Source organism: Vigna unguiculata, chromosome 5 (assembly GCF_037176805.1).
Source record: "Vigna unguiculata cultivar grain cowpea cultivar isolate G323 ecotype 2 chromosome 5, ASM3717680v1, whole genome shotgun sequence".
Taxonomy (NCBI): domain Eukaryota; kingdom Viridiplantae; phylum Streptophyta; class Magnoliopsida; order Fabales; family Fabaceae; genus Vigna; species Vigna unguiculata.
In genome coordinates this window covers 14,026,577-14,046,538 of record NC_140796.1, presented here as the reverse complement: position 1 = coordinate 14,046,538, position 19,962 = coordinate 14,026,577, and the positions used below count along the sequence as shown (strand labels likewise).

At 30.8% G+C, this 19,962-nt stretch overlaps 1 protein-coding gene across 1 annotated transcript; it reads right to left on the bottom strand.

The window, feature by feature from the left end:
• Positions 1-688: 688 nt before the first annotated feature.
• Positions 689-4,524, bottom strand: LOC114184093 (uncharacterized). Its single transcript, XM_028071331.2, has 4 exons — positions 4,147-4,524; positions 3,118-3,179; positions 2,892-2,996; positions 689-1,083 (listed from the first exon to the last, which is right to left on the bottom strand). The coding sequence occupies exons 1-4, from the start codon at positions 4,376-4,378 to the stop codon at positions 946-948; spliced, it is 537 nt and encodes a 178-aa protein (XP_027927132.1). The 5' UTR covers positions 4,379-4,524; the 3' UTR covers positions 689-945.
• Between the last annotated feature and the right edge of the window lie 15,438 nt (positions 4,525-19,962).

Genomic DNA, 19,962 nt, shown 5'->3' with positions numbered 1-19,962 from the left:
ATATGAGATTAAAACTATTTGAAATTTTATACTCTTTCTAAACTCTATTCTAACGGTAACACTGATTTTTTTTTTCATTAAGATTACTTGCTTTCCAACCTCGTATTACTTAATCTAATTACAAGGAAATGTTTGTTTAATTGGGAAGAGTCAATTTGGTATTACAAATTTTCATTTCCATCTACTTAATTTGCAATTTAAAAAAGGTATATGACGAGATTATTCAAATACTAGAAGAAATAACCATTTAACTAGATTTTTCTTTATACTTTGTAAGAAAATTTGTCACACTAATAAAGTTAACCCTAACCAAAGCATTTGAATTGTGTTCTATGCTAAAAGTAACAAAAGAATACACTGTCTAAATCAATATTTATTTAATTTAATCAATTTATTCTATTATTTATTTTATTATGAACAAATCTAAAATTAAAAGTATATTCAACATTTGCTATAATATATTTTAATTTTAATTATTTGTTTTTTAAATTTCTTCTTCCCCTCCTTTTTTATTTTTATTTTTTGCAAAAGAAAATAAATTAAAAACTAGAATCCAGTCTCCGATGAACCAAACTACGCCTTTCCATGATCTTATTTTAAGTACAAAACAGTTTATAGCTACTTTTGTTTTCCTCAGCCTCATATGACCATTGAAAGAAAAAACATTTTCCCTGAAAATCTAAGCAGATCCAAACAAGCTTTAACTAACATTTATGCATAATCTGATATTCACCAATAAAAAGAAAGAAAACTAACATCCATGCAGTGGAAAATGTTTGCAATGTCTATGCTAAAGACTATAATATGATCTAGAAATGGAAAATGTCATTCACATACCTGTTGACAATCCATCTATCAAATTTAAAACTCAACAGAAAAATACTTACTCTGAACAAATGTATATGCAGAATTTTAGAGCTTCACAATACCTTAAATCTGATGCTGCTACTTGTATTTTTCCATTATCTTTCTAGCTTCTTCCACTGGATCATCCATAGAGGTGGAGGTAGTTTCTTTGTTCCCTCTAGATCCTTGATCTTTATTGAATGCTAGGTATGCAAAGTATGAAAGTCCTATAGTGGCCTATTAAAAAAGTAATTCACTGGATTAACCACAGGATATATCACAGAAATCTAAAGCTTAGAACCATCACCAAAATTTAGGATACATTCAGAGTTTTTATTTTGTAAAAATACATTCAGCTTAAGAGACATATACTTTGGTATAATTCAGAACCATCCCTTTTTCTTTGTAAAGTTCCCTTCAAATACCTTGGTATGGCTTGTATGTAATAGTCAAAACTGCTATCCATAAACAAAACAACATATAGACTTTTGAAACCATCAGAAGAGAACCATGTACTCAACCAAAATGGTGAATGATGGTGTACTGATGACAACATTTTTTTTTACTGGAAGGCAAGACAAGAAAAATAAAAACTCAATTTGCCACTTGTATGTCATGGCTGAATAATGCAAGCTGCACAAATTGAAACATATCCTTTTATCGGTAAACATATATAACTGTACAAAATTGCACATGCAACTACATGACTTCGACTGCTTACTATTGAAACATTTTTTTCAATAATTATTTATGTATGGCTACTTTGTGATTTGTCAATTGAAAAATAGCCACTAAAGATGCAAGCATCTCATATCAATGGATGGGAATTGTCGAAAGTATCAGTGACAAAAATAGGTCATTAATTGTTGACTCCTATGCAGTAACTTGAGGGAGATTATTGAAGATATGACTTGAAAGGACAACACACATTGATTGTCACTTTGACAAAAAGAAAATCATGTCCGGGAAATATTTTCTACCTTCATAATTTTGTTTTGTCGGCTGGCTTCACCATCACTAAGTCTATAGTTTTTTTTTTTTTTCTTTTTGTGTTCATGGCATTGTAGTTATTATATAATACATAAGAAGATGTGAAAGGTTTTAATAGGGAGATTTCATAGTAGTACCATCCTCTCTAACCTGTTTTGTTAGTGATCCTTCCATCATAATTGATAGTGTGAGCCAAAATTCTTAGACTATAAAACATGATTTTGACGATGTTGAACCATGGAATTGATATTCTGAAGTCAATTTGTTTGTTTCTTATGTGAATTGCATCATGGCTCAAACGGAGGAGGACTAGCACACCACTTTGATGCAATTTCTAAGTAATTAGTTTGTTTAAATAATGGTTCAATCTTTTGTAAAAATTGGCTGACCAAATTATGTTTTGTGTTAATCAATTAATGGACTTTAATTTGGTTTTATTTTCAAGTTGTAATAAGGGTCCATTGGCAACCAGCCTTTGGAAGACAAAGAGAACAATGCATTGTTGAATGCTTTTCGGTGACTTTTGGTTGTCACAACTTCAGTTACAATCAGACATTAAGTAGTGGGATCATTATTAGCTTAAGTAGATTATTAGTAGCTTAAGTGAGCTTAAATGGGATGTAATGACAAAAACTTGTATATAAGCTGAACCATTTTTATCTCTTTTATGTTCTTGAGTGATTCAAGAACTCCATGAGTTTTATCAAAAGTCATTCATCCCTTTGTATGTTTAAACTCTTAGGCTTATATTCCATCCTTGGAAGTGTGACGTCTATCAATTTTCACTCCATGTTCTTATCTACTTCCATGTTCTTGTTTTAAATAATTTCTTAAATTTCTTGCTTATTAGCATTCCAACCTAGATCAATTTGTAAAACGAATCCATCCCTCTGGATTCACGCTAGTTTCTCAATATTGAAGCAGCAGTAGTAAGCAAAATTTGATTTCACCATCATGCATGCGTGTGACAAATGATTTCATGCTAAGATTCTGTATTATAAAATAAAATAATAATCCTCAATTTTTAATTTGATGAGGTAAATAAGATGACTTACCAATATAAAGAAAGCCGTAGAGAAGAACGCCTTGAGCACAAAAAGTGTAACACTCAAAGCCACAACTGTTACTGAAATCCTAGCTATTGGCCTTGGAACAGAATTCTAGCATCAGAGAAGAAAATAAAAGAGAAACATAAACATCGGTATTTTTTACAAATTTGAGAGAATGGTTTGAATATATATCAAACAGTAATTTAATGTTTGAATGGAAAATCTGACTTACAGGAACCAGATTAGTCCCTGCCTCAACTCCATCCCTTCCAACTCTCCATGCATTCTGCAGAACTATTTCATAATCACAGTAACAATTCAAACAAAAGAGAAGGGGCTTCTTAGAAGGAAGTAGGCTAAATAAATTGACTATGATTGAAACAAAAACAGCCCAGCAAAAAATCAATGTTAGCCATTCAAAAGGGCAAAATAAGGTACTCTATACATGAAACAATTCATAATAAAATGCTGTTTTCCTTTCAATAAAGATGGCACATTAGTGATTCATCAATCTAAGACCATTTGCCAGCATCATGTTCACCCCTTTTGAAATTACAAAAACGCATGCAATTACCAGGTTTAATCAATAACAGTTGCTATCATAAAAGGATCATGTCATCCACTTAGTCACATATATAGGAAAACTATGTGAAAAATCTCAGCAATAAGTTTTGAATTTTGAGCTACACCACTTCAGGAAAATTTGACATGTCATACACAAGTCATGGAGCAATGCATTCTTCCAAGAAACAACAGCGCTGTTATAAGATGACCAGTTTTCAGTTTTTTATATCCCAAAATCACCAATATCTTGAGATTTGATAGTTTGGTGTCATTTAAGCCCAATAACACTTCGTCATTGTTATGCATATGCTTGACATTGGAAGATAGAGCATAACATCATAAATGAAATTTAAACCAAAACACCCCTTTGTTGTTAAAATAGCTGCAACGAACAAATTAATCCGAAGATTATATGGATAGATGCTACTCAAATTTTAACCACAATTCGTCAAAGGGGAAAAATCATATGCATTAGCAAACTCATTTAGTATGTCATTTGACTAAACAATTATCTCATTTTCAATATTTCTAACTTCAATAATAACACATTCTTCACTGACATGACATCGAACAATCATCTCTCTATCCACGAAACTTCCTGCTAACAGCAAAACCCCTAAACCCAACTTAAATTCGCCACCCTTTTACCTTTTCTAAACATATCCAAAATAATTCAATAAAAAACAATGAGACCAACCTTTAAGGAAATTTGATTGTGCTGCGAAAACTACAAAAGTGGGACGAGGCTTCTGAGTTGTTCTTGAACTCTTGAAATGAGTGATTGAGTGGAAAGGTTGCTTCTTTAACCTCAAAAGGGGATTGCGTAACTGAAACTGATGATGGGTAGGAACCAAGGTTTGGTTTTGGCGGCAATTCGGAAAACCAGAAGCCACAGAACAAAAATTGCGAACAACAGAGGATGCAGACATTTTTTTTCACTCTCAAATGTATTAACTGTGAAAAAATTAAATACTTAAATTGGTTTCAATAATAATAAAAAAAAAAAGTTGTGGCTTTTTCAGGTACACATTGTGGAAGAAGGAGTGAGTGCAAATTGAAGTGAGATTTTGCAACTAAGGTAGAAGAAAGAACATAGTAGCATTGTAGTCCTTGGTTCTCAGCCTCACAAAGTTGGGCCCATAAGGTAGTCTTGAAGCCCAAACATTTGTATCCTTTTGTTGTGTGAAATGAAACTGAAAATATATATATTCACAGATAAAAATCATAAATATATATAAAAGAAATTATCCTTATACTTGCATTTCTTTAATTTTAAAATACACATTTATGTTTGCTAAATCTTTAGGAAAATAATAATCACATCTTATTTAGGTTTTAAAAGGTATTTACCTTTTTATATTTTAAATAAAATAACATTTATTTTCTTATGTTTTTAATAAAGATTTTTTCATCTTTATTATCTTATTTTAAAATTAAATATTAATTGAAAATTAAATAGAAGTTAAGAAAATAAAAAAGTACACAATTTTATAAAAATTTAAATATTTTATTATTATGTATTAACATTATCTAAAACATTATATTGTGACTCAATTTGTCATAAAAATGTAAAAAAAAAAACATTTTTGAAAAAAACGTTATTTTCTAATATAATAAAAATAGTTATAAGACATATGATTAGGTTTCTCGATACATTATTATATTTAAACATGATTTTCATACAAATATAAATATGTTTTTAAAAACATACAAGCATAAATATAGATCAACAATAAAAAAAAAAGTACGAATGTAATATTTTTAAGGACATAAGGGGTGATAATATTTATTTTAGAACTGGAAAAAAAAAGTATAAGTGTCATTTTAGAACGGATAGATATAGTATTTCTATACTTTAATTATTTATTTTTTTATTTATAAAATTTTAAATTAATTTATTTATCTTAGTAATTGTACTTTTCAAAAGTGGGAATTAAAATTAGAGATGTTGTTGGTGTTATTGACTATAAAGCCAATAATTATTCACAATACGAAGAATTGAAATGAAAAAAATAGTATTTATTTTTGTTAAAACTAAAATAAAAGATTGTATAAACTATGTTCCAAAGTACATTAATTGTCTTATATCATACATATGATGAGTCAGATCTTAATTGAATCATAATTATTGTATTATTATATTCTAAAAAAAAAAACTCTTGATAACCAGTGCTCTAAAGACATTGGTTAAGATAATTAATATGGATTGAATTCTATAAAATTTATATAGGTAAATGTAATATTAAATTAAATCTGACATAATTACCATTAATGTAATTTTATTTTATTTAAAAGACAAAATTGTCCATAAGCAGTGGCGGATCTTCAACAAAAATTTTAGAGTGTCAAAATATTGGTTGAATTACTTTTTTTGTTCATTTTTTTGAAAAAAAATTCAAATTGGTATTCTATTATTTTTAGTCTCAATTTGGTTCCGATTTTATAAAAATTGATGTAATTTGATTATTTTGTTAAATTTCTTAAAGTAAGGATTTTTCATCTATTACACCAACAAAACAAATCATCTTTAGTTTTGATGAAAAAATCTTGATCTAATTAAAAATATTTGACGAAAAAAGTTTTAATTGCATCATTTCTTCAAAAATCATGACCAAATTCAAATAAAAAAAAAACTCGACGATCAACTTGATATTTTTAATGAAAATATGAACCAAAAGAGTAATTTAAAATTTTTTATATAAACTAATAATAATAAAAACATTGTATTTAATATTTTTAAGATAATAAAAAATAATAAAATTATAATTATTGTTATTATTATAATTATAATTATAAAATTAAATAAAAATATTTTTTATAATTTTACTATAATTAATTTTCATCAAAATTAAGTTTAAAAAACAGTCAAACCCAGAAATGATTAAATTGAACAAATAATCGTTTAAAGATAATATTAATAAAATAATTATTGTTATTTTAAAAAATATTTAAAATGTGAAATTGAAAAATAAATGTATACAACAAAAAAAAGTTCTTTTAAATATAAATATAGATATATAAAAAATATTAAAATATTAAAATTATATTAAAAATATTAAATTTTTAAAAACTATATTTAAAATTACATAATATATACAAAAATTTGGGGAGGCCATGGCCCCCTCAGTCCCATCAAAGGTCTGTCGTTGTCCATAAATACTATACATATTACTTTCTTATTTTATTTAATGTTCACCGATAAAATTTGAAAAATAATTAAATAATAAAATAACTATGTTTTAATGTTGTTAAAAATTAAATATAATTAAACATAAGGAAGTTTAAATTAACATAATAACTAGCAAAAAAAATATAAAAAAAATAGTGTTAAACATCTAAAAAATTTATAAAAAAAAAACTAAAGTATCAATTTTTTTGTAAAACTTAAAGACATACTTTTTAAAGGTTTACCGTCTTCACATTTGAAACTTTCACCTTGAGAGACTCTTGAAGTGCCACAAAGATATTTCTTTTCTTTTCTTTTCTACAAATTTAAAAGGATATTTTTGTCTTTATAAAATTTGTTATATGCATTTATAATATCTTATTACTATATTTAATTATTTCAACTTTCAATGTAAAAATAAAGAAATCAATGCAAATTAATTTTCGCCTTTAGAGCACCGGTTAGCATTCTCAAAACAAAAAATTATGTTTTTCCAATGATATGTTATAACTTTTAGCTTAATGACAAGTACTTAATCTAATTATTGGTAGAAGAATCAAGGTCAATAGACAATTATGGTGGGTTGAATCACAATCTAAGAAATCAATATCTAATAATAAATATTCAATCCAACAAACTAAATATTAAGCTCCTTATTAAAATATATGTATTTTTTGGAGAAAAAAAATTCTCCACCATGTAGGACTTGAGTTTATTTAAAAATAAATTTTTAGTGGATAAAGAACATAAAATTTATAAATAGAGATGAAAACTTATTCTTTATTTAATTAGTTATTTTATCTTTCTAAACCTCTTTTCTTTAACCTGGAAGTTAGAGAAGAATTTAAAAAAATTTAATTTTTAAATTTTTAAATGGGTTAAATATGTTTTTAATCATTGAACTTTGATGTAAACTTAAAATTCATTTATATTTGAAACTTGGATACATCTTGGTCTCCAAAATTTAAAAATGAATGAATATAAGAATTTAACCTAGTTACGTTAATTTTTTTTTGTGTCAAACATGTTTCATGCTAAAATTTGAGTTTTTTTATATCGTTTGACACATTCTCACTTCAATGTTAGCTAAGGAACACATTTGATATGTCAAAAAAATTTAATGTAATTAGGTTAAAAGGACTATATTCATTCATTTTTTATGTTTGAAGACAAAAATGTATCAAAGTTTTGGACAATGACAAATTTCAATTTCACATCAAAGTTTAGGGACTAAAAACAAATTTAACCATTTTTATATTAATTTATTTATCTTGGTAATTGTACTTTTCAAAAGGGACACTACAACAAAAATGACTTTAAACAACACTAAATGAGACCACATGAATAAAAATATGGTCTAAAAACATAGTAAAGGCAACATTTTTTTAGATGTGGCTTAAAAACTATCTTAAACAACATTTATATAAATGTTGCTTGTAAAAAGTGTGGGCTAATTCATAAAAATGTGGTCTAAAATACACTAAAAATTAATGCTTTTATATTATAAATATTCCTTCCCTCTTATTTGACTGAAAATGCAAACTTAGTTCCAAAAATGCAAAAAAATTGATTTTCTTCCCTCCCTTTGATTTTAGACTGAAAACGCTAAGAGCGCTCACAGTGTTGAAAATGTGAAATTTTGAAAAACGCGTACATAAAAATCATTGCCTTTTATGAGGATTTTAAGCAACAATTTTAAAATTGTTATCGTACTGAAAATTGTGGCCTATTACTTACAGCTACGCTCACCTAGACTAAGTCTAAAAAATTGTTGTCTAAACTTTAGCTCACGATTTTTGTGGTTTAACTCACAATTTTGTGTTGTTTTCTAAAGCGAATTTTGTTGTAGTAGGAGAATTAAAATTAGAGATGTTACCGGTGTTATTGACTATAAAGCCAATAATTATTCACATATATGAAGAACAAAAATGAAAAAAGTAGTTTTTTTTTGTTAAAACTAAAATAAAAGATTATATAAAATATGTTGCAAAGTGCATTACTGTTTTGTATCATAGGTCAGATGTGTTAAGTCACAATTGAATCAGAATGTTTGTGTTACTATATTCTTAAGTAAAAAAAATTGTGTTCTAACTATTTGCTATGACTTTTGGTTTAGTGATAAGTACCCGATCCAATAATTGGTACTAGAATCAAGGTCAATGCTCAATTAAAATGGATTGAATCACAATCAAAGAATTTAATTCCTAATGATAAATACTCAATCTAACAAACTAAAGCCTATGACCCTTACTAAATTATATGTATTTTTAGAGAAAAAATTTCTTCATTGTGTAAGACTTGAGCTTATTTAAAGATAAATTTTAAATTGATAAAGAATAGAAAGTTTATAAATAGAGGATGAACACTTATTCTTTATTGAATTAGTTATTTTATCCCTCTAAAACTCTTTTCTCTAAATTCTCTTTTAAGTTAGATAAGAATTTGACTATTGTTGTTATGTTGGCTTATATCTAAGGAGGTAGTTAGATAAAAAGTAAGATAGACCAGCCAAATTTGAGTTGTGGTAAGTGGTTCAATCCATACTAATGAGTTTACTCTATTTCTTCTCCTATTTGAATGTTTGATAAAGAGGAGATGATTTTGGTTTAGGGATTGATTGTTGGTGAATTACTTAGGATTTGATTGAATTTTGAAAAATGCCAAGAAAAGTTTAAGCTTGTAAGCAATTACATCCAAATTAAGGGATTTAATATTTACATATATCTAATGAGTTAATTGTTTAGATGGGCGAAATATGTGATGTATTTAACTTTGAGTATGATTTTAGGAATGAAATAAAGAGTAAATGATAGTAGCAATCCATATGGATTTATTTTGAATATAGTTAATGGTTTATATGATTTTAGAATATGTTTTAAATTGATTTTTATTGTATTTTCTTTAATATTGAACACTGAGCTCTCTCAAGCTTGATATTGCTCAAGTGGTGGCTTACAAGTGATGTCCAAGGTGTGTAATGGTCATCTTCACCGCTTACCATCACTCGTGCAACAAGCTTGATAAAGTGTTTAGCTCAAAATGAGAGCTTGTTGCTTAAGTGAGAGCTTGTAACCTAAGTGAGAGGGAGAGAGAGAGAGACAAAGATAACTCTCTCTCCCCCCGAAAGGTTTTCACTACATGATGGTCACTTATGTGAAGTCGGTGTTGATATGCATGAGTTTTGGGATATTAGAGAATCATACAGATATGTTAGGGCACTAAGGCGATGATATAGTTATTCAAGCACTAGGTGGTAATAGTAACATACTTAAGGAGATGTCATGATTCCTTTAATGATATGATCATATAGATTAAAACATAAGGTGGTGAGAAGCTAACAAATTTTACTATTGACTTGATAACAGATGTACATTAAGATTGATAGCATATGCTTGTATTAACTTGACAGAGTTTTCCAAACTAGTCTCAAAAATTTCTTAAAAGAAATTCTTAATCAAAACAAAAATAGAACTTTGCTTGGAGTATATTAACAGAAAACTAGATACTACAAAATAACAAACTATATCAAACGTATATGCGTAAAATAAATAAAAAAATAAAAATAAAAAATAAAATAAAATAAAATAAAATAAAATAAATAAATAAAAACAGAATCAAAATAAAAGAAATACTAACCGTACTCCCCGGCAACGGCGCCAAATTTGATATCGCTGTCGTTAGGCGATCAAATTACCACTACTTTAGCAACTTCAGTATTGCCAGTTTGTAGTGAAGAAAATAGTTAGGGTTAAGATAACCCTGAGTCGTCTCACAACGAATACGGAATTGATCTCAAATATTTGATTCTCAAACATGCAATTTAAAACTAGCAACTATAAAAATAGGGGGGTTTTGATATGCAAAGAAAATGACACGGAAGATTGTAAACACAGTAATAGTAAATAGGTCAATTCCACTGCTTTTTCTAAATAAGATTCTTCATTGGTTATCTAGAGATTATTGTTAAATTAATTATTGTTGTTGATTTACAAATAAATCAATGTAAAGACTCAAATCATGAATGGTCTTCCCAAGATGATTGTGGTTGAACTCATTCCTTCATCATCCTTCATATCCAAGATGTAGAAATCTGCAGGAAAAATTAACTTGTCCACACGGACAAGCACATCTTCTAGCACACCTGCAGGGTTAACTGTGCTACGGTTGGCCAACTGAATGACCACACCAGTAGACTTAAGAGGTCCAAGATGAAGTGAAGTAAAAACAGATAAAGGCATTACATTAATGGAAGCTCCTAAATCTAACATAGCATTGTCAAACTTAGTGCTTCCTATAATGCAGGGAACAGAAAACATACCTGGATCCTTACACTTTTGCGGCATTCTGACTGCAGGCTTCTTAATTAAGCTAGAGACGTTTCTTCCCATGTTCACTACCTCTTTGTCCATAATACGCCTTTTATGTGTACGTAATTCTTTGAGAAACTTGGCGTATTTAGGAATTTGTCTCACAGCATCCAACAAAGGAATGTTTATCTCCACTTTCTTGAAAGTATTCAGGATTTCTTTGTCTAACTCCTCCATCTTTTTAGTTTTTGGTTTCAAACGGTTTGGATAGGGAGGAGGAGGAGAATAAGGAGAAGGATTTTCAGAGGAAGTATTAGGGGATACCAACCTGGAGTTATCACTGGGTGCAGGCATCTCAGATGTTGCTTGTGTTGCTTCATCTGATCTTCCTCTTTCATCATTAGGTACAACTTCATTGTCCTTATCTTCATCTTCTTGGGCATCCCCAAGACCTTGTATTTGCTTACCCGATCTTAAAGTAATAGCACTTACATTTCGCGGGTTGATTACAGTTTGTGCAGGCAAATTGCTCGAGCCTTGTTGAGACTTTATCTGATTTAACTCATTTGCCATTTGTCCAATCTGATTTTGCAAATTCTGATTGGTTGCTTCCATTGTCTGTTTCAACTCATTGATTTGTCCCTTCATCATGTCAGCCATCATTTTCATCATTGCTTCCATGTTTGAATCACCAGAGGTTGCAGCTGGTTGTGGTTGTTGCCTCTGTTGAGGTGGAACATAGACTTGTTGGTGTTGAGGCTGTTGATTTCCCCATTTCTGGCTGGGATATTCCTTCCAATCTGGGTTGTACTTGTTGGAGGACAAATCATGGTTGTATTGCTACCGAGGTGGTCTATTATTGCCATAGGTGTTTGCAGCATATGCCTGAGGTTGTTCATTATCTAACGTCCCTGTCTCTTTTAACATAGAACAAGCCTCTGTAGGATGATTAGTAGAAGCACAAATTCCACATAAAGTAGAAGGGATAGGCTTTTTCTGTAAGTCTGTCAAGGTCCTTACCATGGCTGCTAAGTCATTCAACTTCCCTTCTAATTTCTTGTGATCTGCAACATATGAAGCTTCTACTCCATGGGTTCCCTTCAATAGAGTTATAGAATTACTCCTTGTGGAAAATTGTTGATGGTTTGACGCCATAGTTTCAATCAATTGTCTTGCATTTGTTGGCGTTTTGTCCACCAATGACCCTCCACTTGCAGCATCTATTATTTGTCTATCCATGATACTCAATCCCTCATAAAAGTACTGAATGAGGAGATGCTCGTTTATTTGGTGATGAGGACAGGAAGCACATAACTTTTTGAATCTTTCCCAATACTCGTGAAGACTTTCTCTTTCTTGTTGCCTTATCCCATAAATATCTTTGCGAATAGCAGCAACTCTAGATGATGGAAAAAACTTTTCCAGAAATAATCTTTTCAGAGTCTCCCAGGTATTGATGGATCCTGGCGGAAGGCAGTATAACCAATTCTTAGCGGCATCTTGCAATGAGAATGGAAAAGCCTTAAGCTTGATATGTTCCTCTGTCACTGTTGTAGGTCTCATGGATGAACAAACAACATGAAATTCCTTCAAGTGATAGTATGGGTCTTCTCCTGCTAATCCATGGAATTTGGGTAAAAGATGGATTAACCCAGACTTAAGCTCACATTCTCCATCTGGATATTGGATGCATATGTTTTGAGTAATTGCTGCATCCGGTGAAGCCAACTCTCTTATTGTTCTTTCTTCCATTCTATCTTCTTGAATTTCTGGTTCAGGTGATGGATCAGAAGATATGTTAATCACCGGAAGTGATTCTAGCGGTACACTTTCAGTGGTAGGTTCAGATGATGATGGTGCTCCTTCAGTAGAACACCTGAGTTCAAGTCTCCTACGTGATTTACGCAAGTTCCTTTCAAGTTCTGAATCAAGTTGATAGAATTGACCCGGATTGGCCCGAGTCATGCACTATGCAAGTCCACCTGAAAGTGTTTCCCTGTGTGTTTTTTTTTTCTTCCTATTCTTGTTTTGGAGAAAGATTTCAAGAAAGAAATGAGTTAAGATGTCGTTGGGTCTACTCCCAGGAAAGAGAGGTGCGTCACAGTTGACAACTTAAATACCAAGTCTTTCCCAGACAGAGTTTTCCAAACTAGTCTCAAAAATTTCTTAAAAGAAATTCTTAATCAAAACAAAAATAGAACTTTGCTTGGAGTATATTAACAGAAAACTAGATACTACAAAATAACAAACTATATCAAACGTATATGCGTAAAATAAATAAAAAAATAAAAATAAAAAATAAAATAAAATAAAATAAAATAAATAAATAAAAACAGAATCAAAATAAAAGAAATACTAACCGTACTCCCCGGCAACGGCGCCAAATTTGATATCGCTGTCGTTAGGCAATCAAATTACCACTACTTTAGCAACTTCAGTATTGCCAGTTTGTAGTGAAGAAAATAGTTAGGGTTAAGATAACCCTGAGTCGTCTCACAACGAATACGAAATTGATCTCAAATATTTGATTCTCAAAAATGCAATTTAAAACTAGCAACTATAAAAATAGGGGGGTTTTGATATGCAAAGAAAATGACACAGAAGATTGTAAACACAGTAATAGTAAATAGGTCAATTCCACTGCTTTTTCTAAATAAGATTGTCCATAGTAAATTTAATCAAAGTACAGTCTCAATTAATTTTACTATGCCTAATCATGTCTATTCCTTTGTTTCTTTACCAAATAGAAAACTTAATTAATCAAAGTAAAGTCTTGACTAATTTTAGTTAAAGTAATTACCTCTAATCAAATTAAAGTCTCAATTATTGGCAAAAACTTATTTAATCAAATGAAAGTTTCTAAACAAAATCAAAGTAAAGTCTCAATTTTATTTAAAAACCTCTTAACTCATATGATTAACATGCATGTAGATTTAAAATCATTATTTTCTATTCAATTAAGAAGCAAAAGACATAGATAAACAAAAACCACAACAATAATCAAAATAACAAAACATATAAATTCATCTAACCTCAGAATCCAGTTAAGAAATTACAGTGAAATCAACCCTAAAAGCTTAGCCCTCCATGGCTTTGATGGAATACATGATGATATGAAAGAAAGAAAAAGAAAGAATGAGAGATGTGGTGGAGACGGTATCTGCCAAAACCAGAGAGTTCTAAGTGTCTAAGCTGTCAGCTGTAAAAATTGTCCGTCCCTTCTGCTCCCTTAAGTCTCTTTATATAGGCTTCAACTGGACTTTGGGCTTTATCTGTCAGTTGCTAAAATCTTTTATTTTTATTTAATTAATTAGCAACTTAATTCCTGTCCAATTTCCAATTCTGCCCTTCTCATTTAACCATATTTGCAGTTTTGACCAGAGTTGACTGTTGACTTTGACCAGTTGACCAGAGTTGACCAGTTGACCAGTTTGACTGTCCAATAGCAGCCTGACACGTGGCGCGTCTCTCTCCAGAAATAGGGTTTCTCTCTCACACTCTTCCTTGGCTGCGCGGCTGACGGCGGCTGCTGCCGTTTTCCGGCGTGGTGGCGCGAATGAAGGTTGCAGGCGCACTCCTCCTTCTCCGACGAGTGCTGCTGTGCGGGACGGAGCTGCGCAGGTGCGGTGCAAATGCTGTAATGGAGGCGCGCCAGTTTGCTTCGTGGAGGTGTGGCAGTTTCCATGGCTGTCATTGCGGTGCGAACATGGTGGCTGCGGAATGGCGCTGGCTCGTGCGTTGCTGCAGTGGCTGCGGAGAAGGTGTGATCTGTTGCAATGGTGTGGAGTGCCTCCTCGCGGTGGTCGGAAACGCGGAGAAGATGGTGATGGCGCGAAGGAGGAAGATGGTGGCGCTCTCACGGTGCAAATTCCGGCGAAGTGCGAAGTGTTGCTGCGGTGAAGGCGCGACGCGGTGCTCATGGTGGTTGATGGAGATGACGACACGAATGGAGGAAGATGGTGGTGGCGCGGTGAGGAGATGTGTGTGCTGCAGAATCGTGGTGGTCGCGGACGAAGATGGTGGTGCGGTGGCCGGCGAGATTGGCGGCGGCGGCTGTGTGGAGGGTGGTAGGGAAACTAGGGTTAGGGTTTCATGTGTGAGATGGAGGAGATGATGATGTGGCAAGATCTGAGTGGTCAATTTGGTGAGTGGAGGATTATGACACGTGGCAGCTTATGGTTGGCTAATTTTAAAAGGTGAGGATTGCCACATGGCATGATCTGGTTGAGTGGAGTTTAATTAGTAGGAGGGGTGCAACTTAGTGAAAACTGGGGGTGCAGAACAGGTTTTTTGTGGTCCACTTGAGGGAGGAGTGTGCAAATAAAATCTGGGGGTGCATTTAGCTCATGATTTATTCTTTTTCAGAATTTCTTGATTTTGGACTTATTTTGTAACTTTGAATACTTCAAAATCACACTATTAATTGACCAAAAATAAATTCCAGCTGCATTAACAAACGTTAGAATATTCAATAATATTTTATGCAACTAAAATCAATTTTTACGCCACTTTTACCAAACTTACTCAATAAATCCAATAATCACAAATCCTAATTAAATCAATCTTTAAGCACAGAAAATTCAATTAAATCCCCAAATTTAAATATTAAATGAGGGCAAAAATTTGAACTCATCAGTTGGGCTTGGGAGATGATCACTTCTATAGCTCCACAACTTGACCCTTTAAGTGATGAGGAAGTGGCTGCATGGGATGGTTTCCCCGTATGCAGAAGGTAAAAACTAACTTTCTGCCAGTTATTTGTTTTTTATTATGCTTTCCTTGTAATTTAACTTACTTCAAATTCATACACCTTTTAGGTGGATGAACCAAGAAGATTAGAGAAATGCTGGTTCTTTATCAGTTAGTGAATTTCACTTGAAATTTGATCAAATTCGTACAAGATAGGTAATAATTAAGTTAAGTAAAATTTATTTTTCTAAATTTGAAACTAATGTCTACAAATGTTTTTTCAGTTCTTGTGGAGGCCTTATATTCAAAACGAAGTTCGTCGGTTGATTGTTGTTGACATCCCTATAGTGGCTAGAGCAACAATCCCTATAATTTGCTTCACAACAGTCGAATTCCATTAGGCGGATAGGGTCATGCGTCAATTTGGTTTAAGACAAAACATCCCACTTGACCCGATTAACCTGGATCAAGTCCACAAGGATGACTTGAGGGGGAGAAATGAAAGAGATTAGGTGGCACAACATCATCGTTGGATTGTAATTTGGAATGACCGACAAAATCGAGTCATTCAAGGTACACCATTTAGCGGAAACGACCATTTGCGTGATGAAACACCCTACATGCAATGGTATATAAACCACACTATTTGCTATATATCTTCAAATACGACATCTTCCGACGATGAGGTCAATTTTACTACAATGTTGTACATCTCTTTATCATGCGTAATTATTCATGGGAATGACCTTGCTATTTATTTTACAGTATGATATGTCACAAGAACCATCCCAACCTGCTTCACAACCCTACACTGGCCATGTCGAGTCTTCTCCAAATTTTATACATCATCACCAACAATTTTTTTGGCACTCGTCTATGGGTCACAGTCAAATGTTTGGACATTCATACCCTCAGTTTGGCAACCCATCAAACACCTAATTCCAACATGTCCCTTCCTCGTGCGGTTTCTTCTCGCATCAGTCAGGTTATGGTGCTGGTCCATCACAGATGTTTGGCACTTCAACCATGACACCACTATCCGCCTATTATCCAGGATCTTCTTCATCAATGTCATTCTATCCTTCGCCAATGTCTTCTCAAACTCCCCAAACAACGGTTCACCATCCCCAATTTTCTTAAAGTCATCAACATGAAGATGATGATCATGATGAACCACACCAAGAACAACTACCAACCAGACCTAGAAGACGACCTCCATGTGGAACTGGAGGACATAGATGATTTTCTACTAACTTAATTGTTGTATTTTAATTATTAATCAATGTTAAAATATATTAATGTAATGTTTATTTCTATTCTATTAATATTTTTTTACTGATTATTCTTCCAAATCCTAAAAAATAATCAAAATTCATTTATTACGAAAAAAAAGAGAAAAAGAAAAAGTGAAGTCATCATGTGTGAAGACAACTTCACTTTTTCGTTTCAAACAAACTGCTTCTCTGCACGACGACATCACCTTTGTTGAAAAAAAATTAAGAAACCGGTCAGGGAGATGACGACATTGCCTCTGATGTCGTTATCCTCCCTGACGACTTGACCTATTTTGGTAATAACGGACCCATTTATGCAAATTTGAGTTCCAATAGACCCTAAACAAAAAAAAGCCCATATTACCAGTTGGATGTATGAAGTTGAGATTAATGTTTACTAGTGATATTTTTGATGTGTCAAATGAGTGATTGGTGGAACATGTTTAATAGATGTGATAATTACATTGTGCATTGAAGATATGACTAAAGATTTGAATATCTTTTTGACAATGTTTCGGTTGACATTATTCATAAGGAGTATTGTTAAGGAATACTTTAATTTTATTGAAAATGCAATTATGCAATTTGTGATATACGTTGTTGATATTTGAATTTTGAAATGAAACGTGAGTACATAGATACATGTGTTACATATGATGTACTCAATGTTTAAAATTAAATTAGTTCATCCATGCATGTTGCATTGACTTGTTATAATCATACATGGTACTAGCAAGTGATGTTATAAATGGTAGCAAGAGACTTACCTAAAAAAAGGGAGTAATATTTTATTCACATCTAATACAAAGGCATAAGAAACTATATAAAAAAAAAATCAAACTTTTACATTAATTTGAGTAATAAACATATATTTTTATAATAAAAAAGTCAAATAATTCACACATCAAATCAAAACATAACAGGAATCCATCTGATTGTTATCTAATAAAATTGTGAAATCTTAAAAGATATGTGTAAAAGAGTTTGAAACTGACAAGACATTAAAAATGTGAAGTTGAAGAAGTGAGGTCAAATCATGTGTTAATGAGAAGGGTGGAATGAACAGTGAATGTTGGACAATTGCCTCTGAAATCAAAGCATGAAAGGGTAATAACTGAAAAGACACTTCTAAATGTCCTCTTGCTTATGGGCCATCATGGGTAACTATCACATACTCACCGGTTCTCTGGCGTTTTTACCATCTAGCCATTAAGTCAAATCCTTTTTTTTTTTCTTTTAATTATCATACGATTTGACAAAAATATTTGTATAAATGAATTTTTGCGAATAAAATTTGTTACGCGTACTAAATAATATTTTAAATGGATATTATAATATGTAATGAATAATTTGTTCATCACTTATAAATTAATTAGGTGGGAATATCTATTATTCATAAAAAATTAAAAAGAAAATTTAATTTATATTTTATTAAATTAAATTAAATTAAATATAAATATTAATTAATTTAATTTAATTTATAATTTATATTTTTTTAATAATTTTATTTTAAAATTTATAAATTTCTTTTAAATATTTGTAAGTATGTACCAAGCGGGTACTAAAAAACTATTATTATTCTTTAAATGAATATTTGAGAAATAATGAAATAGGTGATATATGAAACTTTTTTTTGCAAACCGAGTAATTTATAGATATTATTCGTATCCAACTTGACTTGTTATTTTTCTTGATACAGAATTTTGATGTTTTTAATATATTTTTTTAAGTTTTTAAAATACAATGATGTTAATAAGTTATTTTTTAATATATTCTAAAATATTAGAATTAGTATATATTAAGTAATGTAAATAATATTATATATTAATATCATTACATTTTAGTTATTTTTACTCTTCTACCTCACTACAGAATATAGTTTTTTTCTAACTCTTGTGGATAATAGTTTTCTAATTATCTTATGAACAATGATACTCTAATCTTTTTTTTTTACTCACTTTTAACTCACCACTTGAATCACCATTAGATCATCACATCACATCACTAAAAAGAATTAAAATAAATGATCTAATGATAATTAAAGAAGTAAGTTAAAAGTGAGTCAGAAAAAATAGGTTAAAATATCATCTTCTTTGTCTTATATAATATATATATATATGTACCCTCTTAAACAAAAGTAGCGTCATATGGCCACTATTGCCTATAATAATTATTGAGATCTTGTAGACTGTGTTGAGAGGCAATGCCTTATGGTTGGTTCTTTGTTTGAGAATCAAACATTGATGATTAGGTTAAAAGGTGAAGAGGTGAGGGCAATACATGTCCAAATCTACCTTAAATATGTCACCAAGAAAAGTGGATACCCTTATGAATGCCACTGCTAGTTATCAACAACACTCATATGCTATCCCTTGAGGTTTATTCATATGCTTGCAATTATTGGGGAAACAAAAAGACACAAAGGAAAACTATTCTTAAAATAATTTCAATCACAAACTTTCAGCATATATATTTAGTTCTCATAAAAAAAAATGGAACCAGGTTGAAGATAATGTTTGTCTAAATTGAAAACTATACACATAGTGTAATAATTGGAGTGGAAGTGATAAAAATGAACTGTCACTATCCAAACTTAGCATTTTTTTCATTTAAAAATTTTGGACATTTTTGTGGTACAAATTGTGTTATGACTTGAAGATATTTGTTCTGTTTTTTAATATATCTAGTTCTAAGCAAAAATTAGTTAATAGGTGATCTTTAAATAATGTCATTTAGATTGATTACAATATGGTCCACAATTATATTGTAATTCTTCTTATGTTATATATCCCCTAATTTTCGTTTCCTTTCTAAATGTTATATTATTTTTACAAAAAACTTTTATTTTAACTATTTTTTTTTAATTATACATCTTATTTTAATTATATAGGAGAAAGGACAATAAGTAATGATAAAAAAATATATAATGACATACAAATATATATTGAGATAAAAAGACTGAAAGAAGTATGTAATTCACTTAAAATTATATTAAAACTTTAGAAAAATTAAATAATTTTCATAGTTAAAGTGAAAAATATCCTCAACTCCTAAAACAACTGAATAGATGGGATTGT